Source organism: Chenopodium quinoa, unplaced genomic scaffold (genome assembly GCF_001683475.1).
Source record: "Chenopodium quinoa cultivar QQ74 unplaced genomic scaffold, ASM168347v1, whole genome shotgun sequence".
In the NCBI taxonomy this organism is placed as follows: Eukaryota; Viridiplantae; Streptophyta; class Magnoliopsida; order Caryophyllales; family Amaranthaceae; genus Chenopodium; species Chenopodium quinoa.
In genome coordinates this window covers 2,995,956-3,020,897 of record NW_018745448.1, presented here as the reverse complement: position 1 = coordinate 3,020,897, position 24,942 = coordinate 2,995,956, and the positions used below count along the sequence as shown (strand labels likewise).

Sequence of the window (24,942 nt, the reverse complement as noted above, 5' to 3'; positions counted from 1 at the left end):
GTGACACGGGAAACCTCCTGTGACACGGGAATTTTCGTGTCCTTTCCGCGTAAACCCTTAACGCGTTTTCTCCCCCGTTCACTAAATATTTCCCGCATCACACAAAATGTGCATCGTGTCACGGGAATGTTTCCCGTCTGACGGTGGGATTTCTCGTGTCGCGGGATACTTTTTTAGGGTTTTTAATCATTTTAGGGTTCCGTGTGTTCCCTCAGCACATTTTTTCTATAAATACCCCCTCATTTCTGATGTACGGGGCATCAATTAATTCTCTAGTTTTTTCTCTCTTCTATGCTCTAGCCTAAACACTAGCCTACCCTTATTCTTTCAAAATTCCTTCTTCAAGCACTCCCAGGAGTTCATACTTTACTCGTGGTTCTGTCCTTAAGCCAAGGCGTGAAAGGTAGAACTGTTTGAGGGTTTGGCCCCAAATCAATTCTATTTAATTTAATTTAATTTAATTTAATTATTGTTTTGTTATTATTTCCTTGAAGTTACTAACTCGTTTATTATTTTGTAGTTGCAAGCAAACAGAATCAAAGTAAGAATTATGTTCCTTTTATTTCTATTATTTTTCTAACGATTTTATATTGTTAGAATTATTGTTAAATTTCTTCCAATATTAATTTTGTTCTATTATTTTTATGATCACCATATTTCATGCTTAAAGGAATATGTAATTGAAAATCACGCCTAATAAGATAATTTGGACAACCGGTTTAGGTTCCTTTTTAATCTTGTTGCTTAATTCAAGTGATCACAAATTTTATAGAATTATGTGTTGCATTAATATTCAACCAATTTAGCTTAATAATAGTTTGGAGCAAATTGAATATTTTGTTTGTATGCCTTTGAGATCGCAGGAATCACTTTTCACTATAAGAATCGAGTAGAGGCCAATACGGGCGAATGTGACTCCATGACTCACTTCGTACCATCATCCTCGATCCTCCTTTCGTGGTTCCGAACCATATGGAGTTAGTAATCTCATGGATTATGAATGGGGTGTAACCTTCACGGGTCAATCGTTGTTGTCTTCGTTGTCCCATATTCATGGTTGCCTTAAATGATCCGTGAACGGTTTACAAGTTCCTTAAAAACTTGTTGGCGGCTCCCTACTTTCCTTGTCCCTAATCGTATTATGTCAATTCCCACTTCCTATGAGTGCCAAGCATATTCACACATGCTTTTAACGTAGGCGCACTTCGAGCGACGCCTACAGTACCTTTCACGTCGAATCATAATCGAATGAAGTGAAAGTGTGGAAAGTTTAGTGTTGCGGATAAGTTTTAATTTCTTTTCTCTTCTCTCTGTTTTTGAAAACTTATTTTAAGAAAACAGCCGATCTAGTTTCGTTGGTCCATGATATGGATCCAATAGTAATGTAGTTGGATGGATCTTGACAAGAGCTTTCCAACGATATATTATAAGCCCAATTCCAATGAATATTGAGGAAGTTATGGCCAATTTACTAAACTGGGCCCGGTTTGAGCCTTATATGCGGCCCAAAGATCTAGAGGAGGGCCTAATATGATTTATCATTCCTAATGCAATTAGGAATGATTTTAGTCTTCTAGATTCTTCCAGAAGGTTCTTTTCATTCCTAATTCAATTAGCAGTGATAAATTGACTTTTGTTGACTTTTTAGAGTTTTAATCAGAATAAAAGAATGTTTTTGAGGGAAATACGATTTTATCCTCCTGTACGGTCAATTTCTATCTGATTTTAGAAAACGCGTCAATAATTAAGTTAGCGCCAAACGCCAGCATTAGCGCCTGGCGCTAGCGTTAGCGCCTGGCGCTAGCGTTAGCGCCTGGCGCTAGCGTTAGCGCCTGGCGCTAATGTTAGCGTCTGGCGCTAACCTCGGTTTTACGCGTCAGAACTCTGTTTTGTTTTTTTATCTTTTTGGCTGATCTTCTCAATAAATAGACTTCTAAAAACTCCGTTTTCATTCACCAATTCTCACCAACTCTCATCAAGATTTTCTTGATTACTCTCTCTCTCTTTTCTAAACTAGCCTTTTCACAAATACAAAATTTCGCATTCGCATAACTTAGATACACCTAGCATAGTTCGAAGTTGCCTTCGCCCTAGACGTGAAAGGTTTTAATTTATGAGGGTTTGGTCCCAAATCTCTCTTTCAATTATTTAATTTAATTGTTTGTTTTATTATTTTCCTTGAAGTTACTAACGCGTGTATTTTGTTATTAGAAAGAGATACGAGTCATCTAAGTAAGTGCTTTAATTGATTTATTGATATTATGATATAGAAATCATGTCTTGGTTATTATAATGATTCATAATGTCATGTTAGGGTATTTTGATCTTCCTAGTATTATGTTTAGGGTAACAATTATAATTTCTATTATCAAACGTGACAATTGTGTTTCCTGCGATGCTTCCTATTTTATTTCCTAATAGCATGTTAGTATCATGTTAGGGTTAAAGCTTTGATTTTTTAATGTTTAGTGACATGCTAGGGTTTGTTATTAATCTTGTTAGTATCATGCCTAGGATCTTACTATTATTATGCTTTAACATGATTAATTTAATTATTATGATTGTTATTTCAATTATTATTATTATTATTATTATTATTATTATTATTATTATTATTATTATTATGTTGCTTGATTTTTATTGTTATTGCTTGATCACACCTTTTATGCATGTTTAAAGGGAATTTGTACTTGTAATCACGCTTAATAAGATAATTAATAATCTTGTTTAGGGTTAATTTGATTATAATTCAAGTGATCGCCAATAATAGTTTTATTTGTGCATTGATATTCAATCAACATAAATTAAATAGGTTTAGGGTAAACCTATTGATTGCATGTTAGTCAGAAAGCGCACATGAATACAATTAGAATAAAGTAGAGGTCTATTATTAGGGCAGGTTCAATCTCTTTTAGATTGGATTTGTACCTTCATCCCCGAACTATCAGTAATGGTTCAAGACCTATTGCAGTTGACGATCTCTTGGATCGTTAAGGGGTGTAACCTTCACCTCGTGAACGGTTTACAAGTTCCTAAAAAACTTGTTGGCGACTCTTTTGCTCTATCTTCTTTCCCTTTGGACGCCGCCGTACTTTAGTGTATGATCACAGTGGGGTTCAAGTTAGGGGTAATGCTTGAAATATTCCCTACATATAGCCAATAGAGGTTATCATCCAGCCAATAAATGATATCATCTAGCTAGTAGAATTATTATCCAGTTAATAAAGGATACCATATAGTCAATAAAGGATATCATCCAACCAATAGAGGATATCATCCAGTTAGTAGAAATATCATCCAGCCAATAAAGGATATTATATAGACAATAAAGGATATCATCTAGTTAGTAGAGGATATCATCCAGCCAATAGAGGATATCATCTAGCCAGTAGGAATATCATTCATCCAATAAAGAAAATCATATAGCCAATACAGAATATCATCTAATTAGTAGAGGATATCATCCTGCCAATAGAGGATATCACCCAGCCAATAGAGAATATCATCCCACCACTTGACGATATCAAAAAAACATTAAACTTAAAAAAAAACATATTGATCAGACTCATAAACATATTTCTTTTGGATAAAAAAAATATTAAACATGACTCCAAATTATGACAAAAGAACATTCATCATATATAAAGAGCATGTTATATATATATATATATATATATATATATATATATATATATATATATATATATATATATATATATATATATATATATATATATATAGATATATATAATTTTTATTTATAATTTTTTTTACCAAAAAAATATGGAATGCAAATAATAAATCAATTTTATAAATTAAGGTTTATAAATAACAAATCAATCCCTTAAATCAAAGAGTTGACAGTATCGTTTTTATCGAATTTTTTTGCTCATGTAATTAATAATTGTACACAACCTTCTTTCTGCCTTTTCATAACCCTTGTATTATTTTGACCAGGTGTGCATGGTACACGCGGATGTATGATGAAATTTTCATAGAAATTCATGCTCAAAGCCTGCGGAAAGATTACGAAAAAATAAGATGGCTCAGCGCAACCTGACTTCAAGCCGAAAATTTTAACCCATAGCTTGCCCAAAATTAGGCTGAGTTGGGCTTAACTTGATCAACGTTACAATAAATTCCTATAAATTCCTTCCACTTAAGCATTATTTTACTATTGATGGATTTGTTAGAACAAGGTATTAGTCAAAACGATCCACTTACAAAAACATAGAGAGCCTATAATTTTGAAATAGGAAAAAAAAAAAAAAAAAAAATTGTGACCCTCTTACTTTCCGTTTTCTACGATATGCCTTCTCTTTTTGAGAAATCCACACTATAACCTTAAAATACTTTTAGTTTCTATACAGTAACCTTGGCGTTATCCCACCGTTAACAAATTCTGTTAGTAGGGCCCACTCTCCACTTAATTATATTTTTTTTATCGATTTGGATGTTGAAAATTGTTCCGTTAAAAGTTTGGGGCTATTTTGGTCCTTAAGAACCCAAATTGAGCTCAGATTTAGCAAATAAATAACATAAATGTCTCATTTTGCGTAATAAACACGTAAATCAAGACATTTTTTAATACGCATAATAAGGCATTTACGTTATTTTTTTTTGCCAAATTTGAGTTCAATTTGGTTCCTTAAGAATCAAAATAACCCCCAAAACCTTTAACGGACCCATTTTCAATATGCAAATCGATAAAAAAAAAGTTACAAAGTGGTGAGTGGGTCCCACTAATAGAATTTGTTAATGGCGGGATAACGGCAAGGTTATCTTATAGATACTAAATATATTTTGGGGTCATAGTCAGTGGCGGATCTTGAAACATATTTTATTAGGGGCCGAAAATTCTTAACATCTTCTATTGTACAATATACATCATAGCATTTCGCACATATTAAATAACTTAAATTTAATACTTCTTACCAAGCAAATATCTGATAAGTTTGGGTCATGTTATGAGACGTGACAAAGTATAACACTGGTTGTTACTGGCTTACCAAGCAATTGCTCGTATGTGATAAACAAGAAAATTTGTAAAATCAACTTTTGCGTTTATAATCATTTATGATTTGTAGTGTCTGACCTTATATATGATATACATAGTACTCTGTATAATGTTTGATTTACGTTAAAATTGATGGGAAAAAATCAATTTTTTTACATAACTAAAGAATTTCAATACCATATATTGAGTAAATTTTGATAACATGAATTGACAATCATTCACAAATTTGTTGTCAAATTGTTAAATAAAACTCTATCATTGCAATAGTGTTGCATGCTCATAGAGGGAGGAGAGTTAGGACCTGTTCTCATTGACTGAACTCAGCTGAACTGAACTGAACTGAACTGAACTGAACTGAGCTAAACTAAACTGAATTGAGCTGAACTGAACTGAAATAAATATTTTATAAGAGAAGGAAATTAGGAGCTGAACTAAACTGAAATGAAATGAATATTTTATAAGAGAAGGAAATTAGGAGCTGAATTGAACTGAGTTGAACTGAACTGAACTGAATTTCAACGTAAAAGAACAGACTTTTAGTAATAACAAAACAGTAAAAGTGGCCCACTTTATCATTTTAGTTGTCAGATTGTTAAAAGAAACTCTTTCTTTTACTAATATGTAAGCTTATATGGTAATTGGGGGTGCTTTTCTTGTTTTGGGCTTTTTTGTCAAACGGTCCATTTTTTTTTTTCAAAAAGCTTTCAGGGGTCAAGCCCTTGCGAGTCTCAATGAAGGTACGCCTCTGGTTATAGTGTGATTTTTCAAAAATGGGACACATCGTAGTAAATGAAAAGTTAGAGTTTTATAATGTAGAAAAATAAAAAAAAAATAAAATAAAAAAATAGTTGTATCAAAAGCTGTGATAAGGATATTACTTTAAAGAATACTCTTATGATTGTCAAAAAAAAAAAAGAATACTCTTATGGTTGTCAAAAAAAAAAAAAAGAATACTCTTATGGCCTTCTCCCTAAATTAGGAAAAAAGAGTCCTAATAACAGAGTGAGCTACAGCATACCTTCGATAGCATACCCTCGATTTTACTCTTCAAATGAAAAGTAGTCACCATATATTAAAGACTAAAGTAACTCATCAATATTACAAGTTGGTATTTCGGTTACTTATACTATGACGCAAAGTATTAAACACCAAATTATTTTATACCAACAAAAAAAAAAAACATCAGTCAACCATAACAAACCCAATAATTAAAAAATAATAAATTAAATAAATTAACAAAAAAAAAAAATACTTGTATAATAATAATGTGGAAAAGTCCAATATAGAAATTAAACTTAGTGAATGATTCTCATATTCCCACTACCACCTTCTCAAAACATTCATTTTTTTGAACTTATAAATACTTAATTATTAACTCATCCTCTAATTAACATCCCCTGTTTCTTTCTTTCTCTATTTCCAACATTTTTATCTCTCTGTTTTTTCCCACATTTATATTTAATCACCCTTTTTAACAAAAATTAGGTAACCCTCTAAACCAAGCGATTATAACATTGCCAATTTCATCAACAATTTTCCCTACATGCAACATTTATATATCGGGATTAGATTCCGATATCCCGAGTCTACGTGAACGGTATCATTCAGGTAATTATTTCCAAAACCGGCATACATGAGCTAGGAGTCTAGGACTTTTCTCTTGAGAAAATTGATTAACAAATCGATTATATATTACATGCAGGAACTTACAAAGTTAAATTAAGAGAAGAAAGAAGAAGATGAATTATTTGAGTTTAGCTTTAATTATTACAATAATGGCAATGGAATTGTTCTTGGTCTCTCATTGTGATGCCAGAAGAACCCAGTTAAGTTCTTTTTTTTTTTTTTTTTTTTTCTTAATTATCTCTGTCACACATTAATCAAATAAATTTGCCAAATTTTAATAATTGCTTGTGTGATTATTGATTAAGCTTTGTAATTATTGTTTTTCTACTAAATTAAACTATAAAGTATATGAGATGTTTTATGGTTTTTTTTTAACTACATTGTTATTTTATTGGGTTATACTTTTAATAATAATGATGAAGAATGAATGTAAAAAAGTTCACGGGGAGAAGAGAGAGAAAGAGACAAAAAGAAGAAAGTAAAGGTTGAGAGAGGTTTATATTGGATATTAGTTATGATGTGAGAATTAAAATTTTAGAAATAGAATCATGCTAGAACTCAAAGGCCTCCTTCACAAGATTAATACGTAGTACCATACTACAATATTATACATTTTTAGTTCCCTCGCTTTTTTATTCTTCGTTTTTGTTCTTGTTTTTATACGCAGTATATATTTTCTTTATTAATTACAAAACAAAGATAATTATATAAAAGGCTTTTTTTGGATTATACATGATATTTAGTTTATACATACAGAGTTACAGACGTATAATACTCCATAGATTAATGGATAATACACCCTCCTTCCTAAAATATTGAGTATTTGAGTTGTTTCCTATAATATATTTGTTTGTGGTTTTTTTTTTTTTTTTATTTTATTTTTTTTTTTTTTTTAACTAACTACGTAGTATTTGGTGAGCTGTACTAAGTTAATTCCCCAGATTTTGTTTATCTTGGGGTATAATCGTCTTTTAAAGTACCAATGGAAGGTTACATGTGTCTTTTCATGTAGTAGTTGAGGGGTACATGTGTAATTTCCTCACCAAATAGTAAAAACAAGTTGCAAACAGTAATTAGACAACTCACCAAAAGTACTGAATAAATGACCACGTTATTTTAATATATTTACAAACATTTCATCAAATTAACAAAAATTCGTTTATCTAACAGATAAACTTTTGTATTTGCCCGTATTTGGTTTGAGGTGTTTATAACTTTATTCTACCACTTCTATTTACTTTGTACTCTCGTAATATTTTTGGCCAAACACCATTTTATCACCATATTATCTCTTTTACACTGTAGTTTTTTTTATTCACATACTTTTTCTTACTTTATACTTCATATACTTTTCCTTTGTATTTTTCTCACTTTTATTATATTCTTATTATTTTATACATTCATATTTTCTATATTAAAAACAAAACTCATAAAAGTGTATACAGCTAAAGAAAAATAAAATGAAGTGAGATTTGGTGATTATTTTTAGGAGATTTTATCCCATTTTTCTTGTACTCCATAGTATAGAGATATATCCAATATATTTATATATGTCCTCAAACACTAATCAGGGGTCAGATAATTTAAAAGTGAGCTGAGGAGAAACAATAAGAAAACTACACCCTTAAAGTGTCCGTCCCTAATAGGCTAATAAGGTATCACCTTTGCCAAATATGTTAATACTTTTTCAATTTAATGTAGCTTAGATTGACGAATTGACTTGATGTTTGACTTTAATTGTGTGTTAATAGCCTGTACACACTTACTTTCTCCGTTTTCTTTTACATGCAACACACCCTTTAGCGCGGTAATTAAGAAAGGTGGGGTTTACATGATATAATAAACTTTAAAATAAGATGAGTGGTTGTTAAGAGTGTAATTTAGTGAGTCATGTGCTTTAAATAGGGGATATAATATATTTTTTCCCTAAAGTAACTTTTCTTTTATAGTGTGTTGCAAGTATTATGACATTTCCTTTTTAGAAAAGTTTTGCAAGTAAAAAAAAAACGAAGAAAGTATATTATTACATGAGGTTATATTAGTATTATTGATAGATGGCAATGTTACCATGTACTTAAATATTGACTTTTAATGTTGTTCCAAAAAAAATATTGACTATAATAATGTCCACTAGCATAGTAACACGTTTTATATTTCACAATAAGAATGGTAACAATTGTGGCTTGTTGTGTGTTTCCTTTTAATTTACTTTGCCTTTGCGAAGATAAACTTAGAACAGTATGTAGAGTAGTTGTTTTCATATACAATAATTTTTAGTGATTATAAAAGATTTTTTATTCTAATAAGCTCACACAAGTACAGTCACGCACAATAATGTATACTCTGCATTTCAAACAAAATAAAAATGAATAGTTTTAGAAAATAAATGCAAATTAGGTTGAATAGAACAGAGCGTATTTTGATTGACTGAATTAAAATGAAATGAATTGAACTGAACTTATCAGAGTTGAACTGAATAATTTATGAGAGAAGGAAATTAAGAATTGAAATGAAAATAAGTTGAAGAGAACATACCCTTAGTCTTTATAGACATAAAAGAATTGTAATAATTAAAAAGACAATTGCATAAAAAAAAAATATACTTCATGTTGAGAAAAAGTGTTTATTATAGGTATCAGCCTTCAAATTACTCCGTATGAATACATGTATAATTAGAAATAAGTACTTTTCTAAATTCGTATATATATTACCTTTTCTTTCACAATATCCCGGATATATCAACTTTTTTTCTCTCTCTCCAAAAGAAAAAGAGTCTTGCTTTGCATGTTTGATGGGGTTTTAATTGGGATCATTGGCAGTCTTAAAGCAATAATAATATACGGAGTAGCTCATATCCAAACAAAATTAAACTGTAAAAATTCTGCTACCTTAAGGGATTGTATGTTTAGCTTTTTTAAAATGAAATGAATATGCAACATAATCACATATAAGGAGTTAAAAATAAATATATTGAAAAAATTTAACATTTATATATTATAACATTTAGCGAGTCATGTATTTAAAATTTGATATATATTTAGAATTTTCTTTTATAATTCTTTATATGTACCCTAGTCATAACCAATTTAAAAAGGGAGTTTATTGCATATATCTTGTATGCCTTCCTTGTTCTTTTCACATAGTATGTACTGAAATTAATTTTTTTTTTTTTGATAAAAGATATTAAATTATTTTTGTTAAACTTATATTATTATAATAAAATTAAATTATTTTTGCTAAAGTAATACTCATAGAATATTATTTTTATAGACTTAAAATCATTTTTATTGATTATTTTAATTCTTTTCTTCTTATGCACTATCATTTCTATTTTATAAAGTTATTGATTTTTACTGATTAAAATTATTTTGAACTAAGTTAATCAAAATTATTTTTGTTGTTTGAAGCTTGTACATCTTTAAATAAGAAACAAATAAAATAAAAAGCAAGTGAGTCAAGGATTAACCAAAAGAGAGTTAATTCAATTTAAAATGATATAAAAGTCAATGGTCTTATATATATATATATATATATATATATATATATATATATATATATATATATATATATATATATATATTAATGTCATTTGATTTTGGGATAGAATACTACAATGCACTATAGATCAATAGCCAACTCAAACTTACCAAAACAATTCACCATACCAAGAAATACTATGTTACATGGATTTGGGAACAGATGTTGGACACAGACATAAGTGCCCGATCTGACAAGTTTCAAAATTTTAGGACACGTAAAATCTGTCTGATATTTGGACACGAGTACGGATACGTTAATACATCACTTAAATTTTTATAAATAAATTATATACTACAAAGATTCTAATTTTTCTTTATTTCTACCCTTATTTATTTATTTATTTATTTATTTATTTCCTTGGTAAATTCTCCTAATATATGACAATCTTTTTTTCTCTCCATCTTGTCTATATATGGTGGTTTTCGAATAAGATATTTTTTTTACCTCTCCACTCTTAGTGGAAATGTCCAAGTGTAGGGATGGCAACGGGGCGGGTCGGATGCGGATGATGGTACCTCCATACCCATACCCATCTAAAAATCTTATACCCATCCCTGCCCCACCACCCGTGGCGGGTATAATATCCACATCCATACTCGCCCCACCGGGTACTAGATAGGATCCATCCCCACCCCATCACCCACTTGGATATTCATACCCACCTTATACCCGCCCCAAAATCGTCCCAAACCCTTTGCCATGATGCTCTATTGTATCACATTAATGACGATTATATCAAATTAGATTAAGAAAAATTGGGACTTTCATTATTTAAGCTTATTGGGTCTTAGGGGGTATCAAGTTTCATAAATTCTAAACTCTTCTAAAAGAAATATGGTCCGGGTATAAGGTGGGTACGGGGCGGATATGGGGCGGGTCTACTTTAAAATTCATACCCGCCCCATCATCCATGGCTGGTACACATTTTATACCCATCCCCACTCCATCACCCGCCAAACCTCCCTCCATCCCCGCCCCACTTGGGCGGGGATGAGGCGGGTCTCCCATTTAACCCGACCCACTACCATCCCTATCCGAGTGTACAATGAAGGGTTGGACACGTGTCCCGTGTCTGTGTCCATGTTCGTGTCGTGTCCACACAAACATAAAAAAGTGAAGGATGGATATAGAATACTTCCTCCGTTCTTTTTTACTTGACACGCTTTGACTTTTACACTATTTACCACCTCTCCTTTGACCGTGTTTTGTGAATAATATGTAAGGAAAAACATATTTATGTTGGATCATTTTGAATTCGTCTCAATAAATACTATCATAATATATAACTTTTATACTCCCTCCGTTTTTAAATACTTGCTCCATTTCTCCATGCGCGGAGTTTTAGGAGAAATTGGAGAAAGTAATAAAATATGAAGATAGTGGGGTAGGTGGAAGAATAAAAAATTGTATCAAGCAAAAGTAGTGGAGAGAAATGGAGGAGAGAGAATATGAAATTAATAAAATATTATTCATGTTGGGTCCATTAGGTGATAGAAATTAATTAAATATTGTAATAGCTTTCCAAATAGGGAAATGGAGCAAGTATTTAAAAACGATCGAAAAAGAAAAGTGGAGCAAGTATTTAAAAGGGGAGTATTTTTTAATTATGGAAAATTAAAGTTGTTAACGGTTAAAGTTTTGCATTGTCAAGCGTGATAAAATAAACAAGTTAAGTAAAAAAGAACAAAGAAAGTATGTAATATGTCACATTATTAGTAAACATCAGTCAAGTCTCATTTTAAAACGGTAATTTAATTAAACTAAAATCGTGACAACTAAATCTATTACGAGAAGATGTTATAGAGTACTCCATACTGAATTTATGACATGGCAACAAAGTCATGCATTTAATTTAGCACTTGTAAATGAACCAAGTTTAACTTCGGTGATATGCGCCAGTCTTACCCAAGTAGCTAGCAAGTAAATCATTTTGTACCAATAAATCGGTATAATGCAGATCTTATTGAAGCTGGTATTCTAACAACTTGTTTATATTGATTAGTGATGCCCATCATTACAAGACCAATATATCTATTTTTTTTTTTTTTTTGGTAATTAAATTCTCACTTTGTTTGAATATGACTTTAGTACATGTTTAAATGTCAAAGTAATTTTTATCTAACCATCGTGATTTTCATCAAAAAAAAAAGCTAAAAAGGTAATTTTTAATCAATAAGAACAAATACGATAACAAAGTTTTTAAAACTAAAGGAAATAGAGACTTTAAAACAAAACCAACTACTACCTCCTTTAATGGTTATCTGCAACTTTGGGGTATTATTTGTGAGATATAAAATATTTTAAAGTTGCAAATAACCATTAACGGAGGTAATATGAGATATAGAGCTAGTACTCTGTAATTTAGAACGATTGGAATAGAGACTTAAAAACAAAATTATGCAAAAGTAGGTGTTTTACACCTCAATGATTTCACTTAAGCATCACAATTATTTATAATCAAGTTTCCATAAAAATAAACATACATACTAAATTAGCAAGTTGCAAATAGTCAAAAAGATTAGTTACCCTGGATTTAGAAACTTAGCACATACTGTAGAAATGTACGAAGTATATCACATTATTGTTACCAACGTATCAAGTGTTTAGATTAGTTGGTAAAGTATATCTCAAGAGTTTGGAATGCAACAATACTTGTTATGAGAAGTTTCCACATAATTGAGTTGTGACTTAGGTCGAATTTAGATTAGTCAGAGTCTAGTAGATTTATTAATTATTGGGTATGCTTATACAATAATTATTGATTATTGTTGGATTAAATGCTCTACTAACAATTTTAGTCGTTGTAACTTTGACAAAACACTATGGAACACTTTCCTGGGTTCTCATTAAAAACATGAAAAGGTGAAATTGGTTTGTACAGTTTTTTCCTAGCTTGACCATAAGCAGTTCAACAACTCCAATGACAGCAGAAGAATTTAATGGGCTTTTAGCCTCCACCATTAATTATGCCAAACTTTGTGGCAAAACTTTGCATTATATTTTCCACTTAAGTGTGACATTAGGTTATTTGGATCCAAAGGAATGAAACAATTTTGAACATAATTTTATCATCAATGAAAAGTATATTTGGAATCCAATTCCAAACTTATTCAACTTTGTGTAGCTCATTCCTAGAAATGTTAGAAAGAAAAAGGAAGGAAAGGTGGAAAAAGAGAAAAATACAGCGTTTCATACGAGTAATAAAATGTTGTTTTTCTTACCCTTAGAAAAAGTTTTCCAACCTAGTTTGTTTGTTTTTTTTTTTTTTTTTTTTTTTTTTTAAAATCTTCTAGACTTCAAATAAATTAAATTGTGGAAAATACAAAAACAAATTTTCTTAGTGATTTTCCAACGTACACGTGATAATTTTTTTTTTTTAAAAAAATGCAATCTCAATAAGGAAAATATACACACAAATAAATATTGTGTGGGTGCACTTTGGTTATTTATTATTGTTATTTTTGTTCTGGCATAAACAAGGCCACAAGGGAAGAATTTCAAAGTGGTAAGTTTGTTGCATTGGGTATTTTATTGCTATCACTCCCTATATAGAACACCTAACAATATTTTTGTCTTGTGGTACTCGTCCTTTGTTGTTGAGAAAATAGTACTATTTTATAATAATATGTAGAGAAGTCTAATTATATCTATCCCTCAAATACACTTTTTTGTTGGTGTAAACAATTTAATACTTCGAACATCCAATAAAATTAGTTTTTTTCTTTATATTTTATAAAATCTAAACTTGGATTAGATCATTAGATAATATGTCATCCCTCTAATTTGTGGGCGCAAGAAATTGGGGATTAGAGAAAGGGTTACTTTAGTTATAGAGTGCGCTTAAAAAGAAGGACAAAATAGCTAAATATGTCCTTTTCAATTAATATATTCATTTGTCACTTTTAAAGGGAACTTGAATTCTTTTATTTAACATGTTATGGGCTGTTTGTCACACAGTGAAATTGGTTTGCTTTTATACCGAAAGAAGTTCGTTATAATAGAAGAAAATAGATATAAATATATAATAATATGCTAATATATAGCTAGTTTATAGTATGGGGTGGGTGAGAACTAAGAAGGGAATTGTTTTGTGCTTATAGTTGAAGTCATCCCACTTACTATAAAGCCGGTGACTTTGCATTCATAGCCAAGTTATACGCATTATTATTCCATTAATATTTAACACTACTATTTACGTATTCTTACCGTATTATATAGGTTATACGTGTGTTTAAGCGGCTATTGCCTTCAAATATATTCTTTTTTAATATTATCTTAGATTATTCTTTATATGTCAAACCGGTTAGGCTAGTTTTGGTTAGGTTGTGTCAAAAAAAAAAAAAAAAAAAAAAAAAAGTTTTGGTTAGGTTATTGTTATTGTTATTTTTCTCTTAAATATGATTAACCTTATGATAGTGGCGAAGTTACTAAGGTTTATAAGGTGTCAGCCCTAGTCGACATATAGTTAATAAAAAAAAAAAACTATTATGGCATATACTTCATTTAATTTTAGTTGCAATAAGTTGACTAAAAATGAGAGAGCTTTATGGTCAAACTTTTATAGCTAAAAGTGCAGCATTTTTTTTTAATTCCTCACTTAAAAATATACTTGTACTTGGTAATTTCCATTCCCTACGGTGGTTTGATTATAGAAATTCAGAAACCTATTCCCTCCACCTTTATCTATAATTGATGTCTTAATCATAATATTTATGTTTTTGTTATCATATAAATAAAATGAGAGAGTTCGATTCCTTTCCAATATATTTCAAATGAAAAACAACTTCCAAGTTATCCAACTAAAAAACACTACTCCATATTCAAGAGAGTATAAATTGTTGAAGTCGAAATTCTTGAAAAAATTGATTTGGGAGTACAAATTTGTGGTATTGGGATGAAATTAACCCAAATAAATGAATTGTTAATCCTTTTGCGTACTCTTTTTTATCATTATTTCTAACCAATTACAATTGATATATTCAAACTCAATTCAATTATCATTAATTGTAACCATATACAACTAATATTTATTGGTTAAGAAGTCTGATGATTTCATTGAGGAATCTTATGAATATGACCAAATTCCCTATTCTAATTCAATATGGAGTACTGTACTTCTAGTGTAAAATTATTTTAACAGTAATATTTTAAGCATTTGTAAGACCTTATTCACTTCACCTTAAAACAAAAAACATTCAGTAAAAATAATTTATGTTCAATAAAATTAATTTTAGTTTAGCAAAAATAATTTCAGTTCAGTAAAATTAATTTTAATTCAGTAAAAATAATTTAAGTTCAATAAAAACTAATAAACTTTAAGAAAAAAATATAATAAAAATTCATCAAAAATAATTTTAGTTCGGTAAAAACAAAATAAGGTTAATGGGGCCTAATAAACAGACAATTAATATATGACGCGTACAAAAAATAAATATATGCAATGCGGTAAAAGTCAAAAGTAGAAAGGAGATATAACAGTTGATATCTAATCGGTCTAATCCCTCCCTTTTTCTTTAGTTTACCAATTTATTGTGAACTCTGTGATGATAACAGCTTCAAAGTGCACGAGTTAGTTAAAAGTGAGACCTTTTGTTGGAAAATGATATACTTTTTCCGTTTTTTTATTATTGCACCATAGGGGTTGGGTACAAATATTTTGATAGTGGAAAAAAAGTAAGAGAGAGAAAGGTAAAAATACAAAATTGTCCATGTGACATATTGATAAATTAAAAAGTAAGTGTGAAAAAGCAAGGGTATGTTGGATATTTTTAGTGTGAACACAAATAATTTTTTTCCTAAAGAGGAAATGGTGCAATATTTGTGAAACTTCCTAAAAAGGAAAGTGGTGCAATAATAAAAGAACGGAGGAAGTATGCAAGATCGCAAGTAGCTCTAAGGCAAGAAAATTATATAAAAAAAAAAAAGAAAAAAAAAGAAAGAAGGATTAAGGATTAATTAAATATAGGGAGTAAATATTAATGGCATCAATTTACAATGATTTTTTTATTTATATTTATATGTATATTTTTTACTCCCTTCATCCCTTTATTATATTCTTATTTCTACGGAGTAGTATTTTATTCCTCACATAATAGAGAGAAATAGGAATCTAATTAAGTGACGGAAGGAGTATTTTTTAGAGAGCCAAAAGGGCAGAGGCGAGAATTGATCCCATAATCTCTTGGAATCGGGAAGAAAGCTCTATCTACTTGAGTTATCCCTCTTAATTAATTAATTAATTAACAATGTTTGTCATAAATTCTCGAACTTATATTGTACTCAATCTTCAGCAAAGAGAAAAAAAACTCTACTCCATACTTTGTACTCCTATTTTAGGAAAAATGAATCTAGTACTCTGTAATAATTATTCCGAATCTGTAACCACAAGTCCACACAGAGTAATTAGAAAGTGTAAAAATATTAAGACAAACAATATACTCCGTACTAAAAAAAAACAATAATTATAAATTTACTCCTTAATAACTTCATTAATTTAAATTTATAAAAAACAGTGTTTATAAATTTATTCCGTAATAACAATAATTATAAAAAACAATAACATTAAGACAAACAATAATTACTCCGTAATAACTTCATTAATTTGACTTTTGCACTATTTATAGATTTACTTTTACTATACTTTTTACTAATGTACTCCTTCCGTCCCCGAAAGAATGACCCATTTGGGTTGATTACACGGGTATTAAGAAAGTTAAATAAAAAAAGTAAAAGTATATTGAAAATATAAATTTACATAGGGTATGTAAAAAAATAGAGAGAGAAAGTACATGGAAAATCAAATTTTTATATGGGGAAGCTAATTTTGCACAAATATTGTTGCAAATTGGTGGGTGTTTTAATGCAAATGAGTCATTCTTTTTGGGACTAAAATTAGGCCAAATGGGTCGTTCTTTCAGGGACGGAGGAAGTACTTAAAAAAAAAAAAACATTGTTGTTGACATGCATGTAAAATATTTTTAGATTAATCTTCAAGTATATCTTTTTTATATTAACCTTTTATACTTCACTTCTTAATAATACTCCCTCCTTTTATTGATACTCTCTTATGGATAATATTTAAGGGAATTAATACATAAATAAGAAGTATTAAAATTACATTGAAAAGATAAATATAAATTAGGTATGCAAAAAAGTATAGATAAAGTAAAAAAAAAAGTACATGGAAAAGCGAAATATACATGAGAAAGTTAAATTTGCTTATATATTGTTGTAAATTGGAGAGAATTTTACTAAAAAAATTATAATGCTACTTTAAAACAAATTAAACTATCATTTTGGGATTTAAAATTGGCCATAAGTGATTATCAATAAGGACCGGATCGGAAGGAGTATAAATTACAAATATTAATACAAAGTACAATAGTTAAAGTCATGTATTTACATGTGTATTAGCAAAAATGTTGCAATTATGATGAAACAAAAGGAGTGGGTGTGAATTGATGTATTGATGCGTTTGTATGTAAAAATCCAAATCTGTAACATTGTTTCATTATGCAATACACAAGTATACAACCCTATAATGAGAAAACTAAGTATAAAGATTGGAAAAGTCAAAAATATCAGAATGCCTCAATTATTTTTAATTTGGAAACATTCTGTCAACATATATATTGAATATTATTGGTCCTTAAAATTCACCATGAGTAGAAATTAATTGTTTTTAACCATGCTTCTCTCTTTTCTACCACCGTTTCACCTTTTTATTGAATTTGTACGTTGAAATTATTAGGATTTAGGAGTAGTCGAGTGACTTTTTTTTTGTTTCAACTGTGTTGGATGTGCAGTGGAAAACACGTAAATGATGACCATATATCTCCTGGAGTCTCCTTAATCGTCAAGGACAAAGAGGCAAGTCTTCGGTCTCTTCACATTATTTATTTTTGTTGTTACACTTTTTTATTTTAAACATTTTACTTATGCTTGTTTGGTCTACAGACGCCAAGCAGTAGAGGTGGCCACCATACGGGCTGGGTTTTGGGTTGGGTTACACAAGACCGGCCCAGATTGGGTTGGGGTAGACTGAGTCACGGGCTGGGTCGAATGAACATATATTGTAAGGTGGGTCACGGATTAGGCAGGTAGTGGGTTAGGTGAGCAAGTGGGTCAGATGGGCAAGACGGGCCAAGTGAGTGAGGGTCAAATATTTAATTTGATATTTTAAAATGGTTTTAATATCTAATAATCAATAACATAACATAATAATATAATACTAAAACAGACATCGGAAATGACTCTTTTGTTCATAAGTTGACTTGGCTATGTCGGGTGGGTTTAGGGGTGCTTCCGTGCTTATGAGACGAGACAACTCGTGGTCTACTCGAGCTCTACTCGGTCAAAACTCGCTCAAAATTTGACTTGAATGAGCTTGAATCGAGCTCGAGAGATTGACTCAAAATGTTAATGAATCGAGTCGAGTATTCTCGAAAACTCGTGAAAAACTCGGATTTCTTTATACATTATTATATTTAATAAAAAAATATATTTTGATTCAAAAACTTTATTTTACAACATTAGTTGATAATAGTGGGCTCTTTGAAGACTATTATGGGCCTTGTTTGGGCTCCATCACTCCTACTGCTTTTATCTTTCCTTTTTATGCTTTGTTTTTAATGCTTTATAGTATCGGCTTGGGTAAGGCTTATGGCTACCTCTTTTCCAACTATTGGCAGCCTGACCCTTTCTTTTGTTTTCAAACTTTGGTTTCTCTAGATGGCCATAATCATCTAATGTAATATTTTGTCTCTTTCGTTGTTAAAAAAAAGTATATTTCTTATAGTACAAAATTTAAGAGAATAAATAAATATTACACTAAATAGGGTACTACTAAGACCGAATCAATTAGCAAGCTATTTGAGATCGGTTCGGTCAAATCTTGACTCGGTCAAAACTCGATTAAGCTCGACTCGATATGTTAACAAGTCGAGTCTAGTCGAGAGAACCCCAAACTCGAACTCGACTCGTATCATAAGCAATCCTAGGTGGGTTGCGCGAATTGGGTCAGTTTTCACAAGTTGAAGTGACTTGGTAGTTGATATCCCTGAGTAAACCGGGTTGTGTTCGGTCGGTCCCGGATTGAACCTAATCTAGTTTAGAAGTATAGCCTAACTTTTTATTAAAACACAAAGGAAATTCCAAATTCCTCTTTTACCGTTCAGGCTTCAGCCCACCTTGTACACCACAGTGAGTCAGTGACCACACTTCACACTCACTTGCATGGTGCCACCACCAATCACACCACCGCCTCTAGTCGTCTCCACCCCGCAGAGGCGTCGCCACCTTCCTACCACCTCGCCACCGCTCTCCTCTTTCCTTCTCTAATTGATTCATCACAATGCTACAATTGAGGTTTTAAAGATTAAATTCAATTATGAATACTTCATTTTTTTTTTAATTGTTGTGGGTTTTTTAGATTGGTGTTGGGGTGGGTTTTCAAGCTGGTAAGGTAATGACATCTTATTAGATTTGTATAATGTCTATTTATCCATTTTCCATTCTTTTTCCCTAGATATGAACTTTGCTGCACTTCCTAATTTTATAAGTTCAATTTGACTCACGAACGTATTTACACCATACGAGTCGATTTTTATCAGCTTAATCATTTGTTTCAGGTGGTGATTGACAATGGAATTTTGCAACTCACAATTGCAAATCCTGAAGGCTATTTGATAGGAGTTAGCTACGGTGGAGTGCACAATGTGCTTGAAAATCGTAACCACGAATCAAATAGAGGGTATGCGCCACCTGTATTGCTCTCAATTACAAAACAACACTTCATTACTCTGTCGATAGTTATACCTGCGTAATTTGATCTAATATCTCCGTTAAATGTTAAGTGCAACTTTGGAATATTTTATATCTCATAAATAATACTCCAAAGTTACACATAACATTTAAATGAGGTAGTATAAAATTAGTCTACTAAATTCTGAAGGAGGGAGTGTTATTTAAAGATCATTTTTTTTTTGGAACAAATTTATTAATCCATTTACCTGCTTTGTAATTACATTATTTAATATGTTAAATGTAAGATTTTTATATAAATGCGATGTTACTCTAATGTTAAAATTGATGTTTTCATATAGGTATTGGGATGTAGTTTGGGATACAAAAGGTTACTCTGGCACTGACTGGTAAATTGTCAACTACTTAACTGTAATATTTTCTCTTCATTTACAGCATAATTTTAAGGAAATTTTCTTATCTAAACTATGTGTAATTCAGGTTACTCGGATCGAAATTAAATGTGATAGTAGAAAATGAGGATCAAGTTGAAGTTTCATTTACATATGAATGGGATTCAACTACATGGAACAAATCAGAAGTTTGGAGAATACCTGCCAATGTAGATAGAAGGTATAGATATGATCTAACAAACAACTAGTACACATTTTCTTTGGAATTCAACAAAGTGATACATGATATTTGTGTGCAAATTTATTATCAGGTATATAGTGCTTCGAGGATCCTCCGGGTTCTATGCATATGCTATTTTGGACCGCGAAGAAGGAATGCCTGCAGCAAATATCTTCCAAATCAGGACTGTGTATAAGCTTGATCAATCAAGGTATTAATGCAATATCACTTGTACTGAATTCCACTGCATTTTGTATCAAAAAAGCATAAACAGTTTCAAAGTAGATATGTAGCTTGACTCATTGGAATTGCTTAATCTGACAAGGTTATTTTGAGTGATGGCGAGTATGATGAATTTTAGTACTTTGGAATTTGTTTTACAGGTTTCATTATATGGCTATCTCTGATGATAGGCAACGGATCATGCCTATGCCAGAGGATCGCGAATCCGGCCTGCCCCTTGCCTTTAAGGAGGCTGTGCTTTTGACCAATCCCACTAATCCAGATTTGAGAGGCGAGGTATTCGAAGGAAATTACCAATATAGATTTTGACCAATTGCTCTCTATTGTGAAACCTTTAAATGTTATGTTTGGCAAATGAACACCAGGTGGATGATAAGTACCAGTACTCATGTGAGGATAAGGACAATAAGGTGCATGGTTGGATATCATTTGATCCACAAGTCGGGTTCTGGATTATTACTCCGAGCAATGAGTTTCGTTCAGCAGGACCTGTCAAGCAAGATCTCACATCCCATGTCGGTCCAACTTCATTAGCTGTGAGTATCCTTTATCAGTAATTCAAAATCATAATGGAAAATTCGTACCCTGGATAAACTTTTGAGTTACATCTATAAGATATTAAATTTCTCTGTAACAGATGTTTCACAGTGCACACTATGCTGGTTATGATGTGACCATGTCGTTCCAAGAAGGGGAACCATGGAAAAAGGTGTTTGGGCCTTATTATGTTCATCTGAATTCAGTTTCTTTAGATAGAGATTTCCATGATCTCTGGAATGATGCAAAGCACCAGGTAAATACTATATTCATCTCTCTGTTTATGGTGTTTAATTTTATATTACTGCCTTTGACAGCGGATTTTTTAAGCAGATGACACAAGAAACTAGAAGCTGGCCTTACGAATTCCCATTATCCAAAGACTTCCCTAAGTCTGTTGAGCGCGGTTTTGTGTTTGGTCGGTTGTTAATCCATGAAAGGTTTGTGTCATGTAGCTCTTTCTTTTGTTTCAATTGTTATCACAAATATTTTTACATTAATTTAATTTTATATGATTATTGTAATATCATTCCTTATCCCAGGTATAAAATGAGGACAATGATGGCTGGGAGTTATGCTTGGATTGGACTTGCTGCACCCGGTGAAGCAGGATCTTGGCAAACCGAAACAAAGGTAGAAATTTGGACAAGGAATTACCAATTGCTCAACTTTTATGAATCAGCAATGTAGAAAATTGAAATAGGAATAATTTTGAATTATTTTTATCAGGGTTATCAGTTTTGGACTCGAGCAGATCGTAATGGAGGTTTTATAATCAAGGGCATTCGTGAAGGTGTTTACAACTTGTTTGCATGGGTTCCTGGTTTCATTGGAGATTACGTATATATTGAAGACATCAGAATTGTTCCAGGTCTTTTACTACGACTTTTGATCCTGTAGATGTCAATTAGCTTATTTAGGGCTTGTTTGGCATTGTTTATTGTTTTGAGCTTTTAGTTTTTTTAAAAACAAAAAACCAAAAACAAGAAACAAGAAAAAGGTGTTTTCACTTTTTTGTTGCCAGTTTTCAAAATTAGCATGATTTTAATAAGTTTGACTAATTTTTATTCATTACATTACATATATCATACACTTTTAAAATACAAAAAACCAAAAAACTGAAAACCGCAATAATGCCAAACGAACCTTTAGTTAAATGCTTTAACAATTTGGATCAAATTTTGTCCAAAATTTGGATGACCCGAGTAGATAATAATTGAGATTTCTTTTTCTCAACGCCAGGTTCCGTAATCCAATTAGGTGATCTTGTGTATGAGCCTCTGAGAAATGGACCGACATTTTGGCAAATAGGCTTTCCAGACCGCACTGCATTGGAGTTTTATGTTCCTCAGCCAAATAGCTTATTTGTAAACAAACTTTACACCGATAGTGATCATAACAAGTAAGCTCTTCAGTTGCTACTCATTTATCCTAGTTACCTCTATCAATCTCTCAAAAAGCTCATTCACTTATAAAGAATATTTTTGATTCGACAGATTCAGGCAATATGGTCTTTGGGAAAGATATGCTGAACTGTATCCTGACAACGATCTCATATACACTGTTGGTGAAAGTGATTATCATAGAGACTGGTTTTTCGCCCAAGTCACTAGGTAAATCATTCAGCTTGATCACTTGAACATGTTGGTTTTGGTTGTTTTGGATAGAAATTTAACACATACGTCTACAAATTGCAGGAGAACAGGAAATAATACATTTAAACCTACTACATGGCAGATTATATTCGCGCTTCAAGATGTGATCCCATCCTCAAACTATACTCTACGAATAGCTTTGGCTTCAACCACTAGAGCAGAATTGCAAGTAGGAAACAACCACCGCCTTTCACTTTTCTTGTATATGCTAACACAAGTTGGTCTTGCCATATTAATACCGCTTTTATGGTTTTCTTAGGTACGATTTAATGATCCAGAGGTGAGTATTCCCCATTTTACAACCATGGTAATGGGCACAGATAACGCGATTGCTAGACATGGTATCCATGGGTTGTATAGACTATTAAATGTTGATGTTCCAAGCGAATGGCTACGTGCTGGGAACAATACCATATATCTGACGCAAGCTAAACATGAATCGCCTTTCTTCGGAGTCATGTATGATTATATTCGTTTCGAAGGCCCCCCTCGAACAACTTGATTTATGATTTCACAAGGTCTATAGATTGAATATGGTCAATTACTCACTGATCATGTTCAACATTGTAAGCAAATTGTATGATTTGTTTAGTTATGTATTTGTCTATTTTACTTGGTAGGGGTTTTTAGATGGAAAAGGCATTTACATAGTCTAGAATTTGTATATATAGTTTATTAACTAGCTAGTAAAAAGATGTACTAGATGCATAGAGCTAAATAAAATGTGTCATAAGTCATAACATGTCTTTTTCCAAATTTTGGCCTAGCTACAGCCTGCAAATCTGTAGCGGAAGGGAAAAAATAAACAATAAATAAGATAATATAAGCAAATTAATGTTGTAAAAATTAAAAGGTAAATTTGTCGGGGACAACCTTTTATAAAGCAATTTTTGTCTGGGACAACCTTATAATTTTTTTTGGCAAAGTCAGACCACTTAAAAAAAATTTTGTAAAGGGAGACCAACCCCCACTTTCAAGCCATTGACCACCGGATTCCGGTGTTGACTCCCAAGTGACTAGCATGTGCTCCTCTTTTCTTCTAATTATACCCCTTTTCTTCTAATTAAACCTACCACCACTAGCAGCCCCAGCCATTCCACGCCCAACTTTTGCTCCACCACCCTCCGCGGTGACCGATCCACGTGGAACCCAGCTTCACCACTCTCCAAGGCTACCCACCCCTTCCTTTCCCCTAACCCTATGCCCACGACCATTGCCGTTGCCCGAGCTCCGGAGCTCCTTGCAAACGCACCAAGCAACTTTTAAATATACCATCGTAGCAGCCACGCACAAGCATCAGCACAGTAAGTATCATCATCGCAGCTTAGCAACCCTTACACCAGCATCCGCGCATAGCATTGCAGCTCAAGGGGTCGGGTCATGGTGGTGAAAGAAGGGGATGGGTTGAAAGGGTTAGGGTTTCACTTGGACGTTTGGTGGTCGCGCGGCGGGTAAAGGGGAAGGTCGGGGTAAGGGGAAAATGGAGGGGAAAGGTCAGCTAGGCGTCGGAGACCTCCAGCGTTGTCGATCGTTGGCAGGGGTGGCGGCAAGGAAGGTGGTATGGCTGGTGGGGGGAGGGGTTTTTATGTGACAAAATTGGAGGGAAAAGGGGTGTAATTAGAAGAAAAGAGGAGCCACGTGGGAGTCAACGCTGGAATCCAGTGGTCAATGGCCTGGGGATTGGTCTCCCTTTACAATTTTTTTTTTAAGTGGTCTGACTTTGCCAAAAAAAATTTATAAGGTTGTCCCAGACAAAAATTGCTTTATAAAAGGTTGTCCCTGACAAATTTTCCAAATTAAAATAAGACAGTTATAATTTGATCATTAATTGTATAATCGATCCTCACCTCGCCTTAATGGCTCTCTAAACAAGATCGATCACATGGTCTTCTGAAATTGAGAAAGAATCTCGAACCACTTGAGCTGTCCTTCACTCTCATGGATTTTACA

General features: G+C 31.9%; 1 protein-coding gene across 1 annotated transcript; it reads left to right on the top strand.

Moving 5' to 3' along the window:
• Positions 1 to 5,666: 5,666 nt before the first annotated feature.
• LOC110713700 (probable rhamnogalacturonate lyase B) lies at positions 5,667 to 23,775 on the top strand. Its single transcript, XM_021892153.1, has 17 exons — positions 5,667 to 6,625; positions 6,720 to 6,842; positions 17,989 to 18,052; positions 19,813 to 19,934; positions 20,287 to 20,334; positions 20,426 to 20,557; positions 20,649 to 20,768; positions 20,941 to 21,076; positions 21,166 to 21,336; positions 21,438 to 21,593; positions 21,671 to 21,777; positions 21,880 to 21,970; positions 22,067 to 22,208; positions 22,580 to 22,739; positions 22,834 to 22,950; positions 23,035 to 23,161; positions 23,252 to 23,775. The coding sequence occupies exons 2-17, from the start codon at positions 6,757 to 6,759 to the stop codon at positions 23,492 to 23,494; spliced, it is 2,022 nt and encodes a 673-aa protein (XP_021747845.1). The 5' UTR covers positions 5,667 to 6,625; positions 6,720 to 6,756; the 3' UTR covers positions 23,495 to 23,775.
• The last annotated feature ends 1,167 nt before the right edge of the window (positions 23,776 to 24,942 follow it).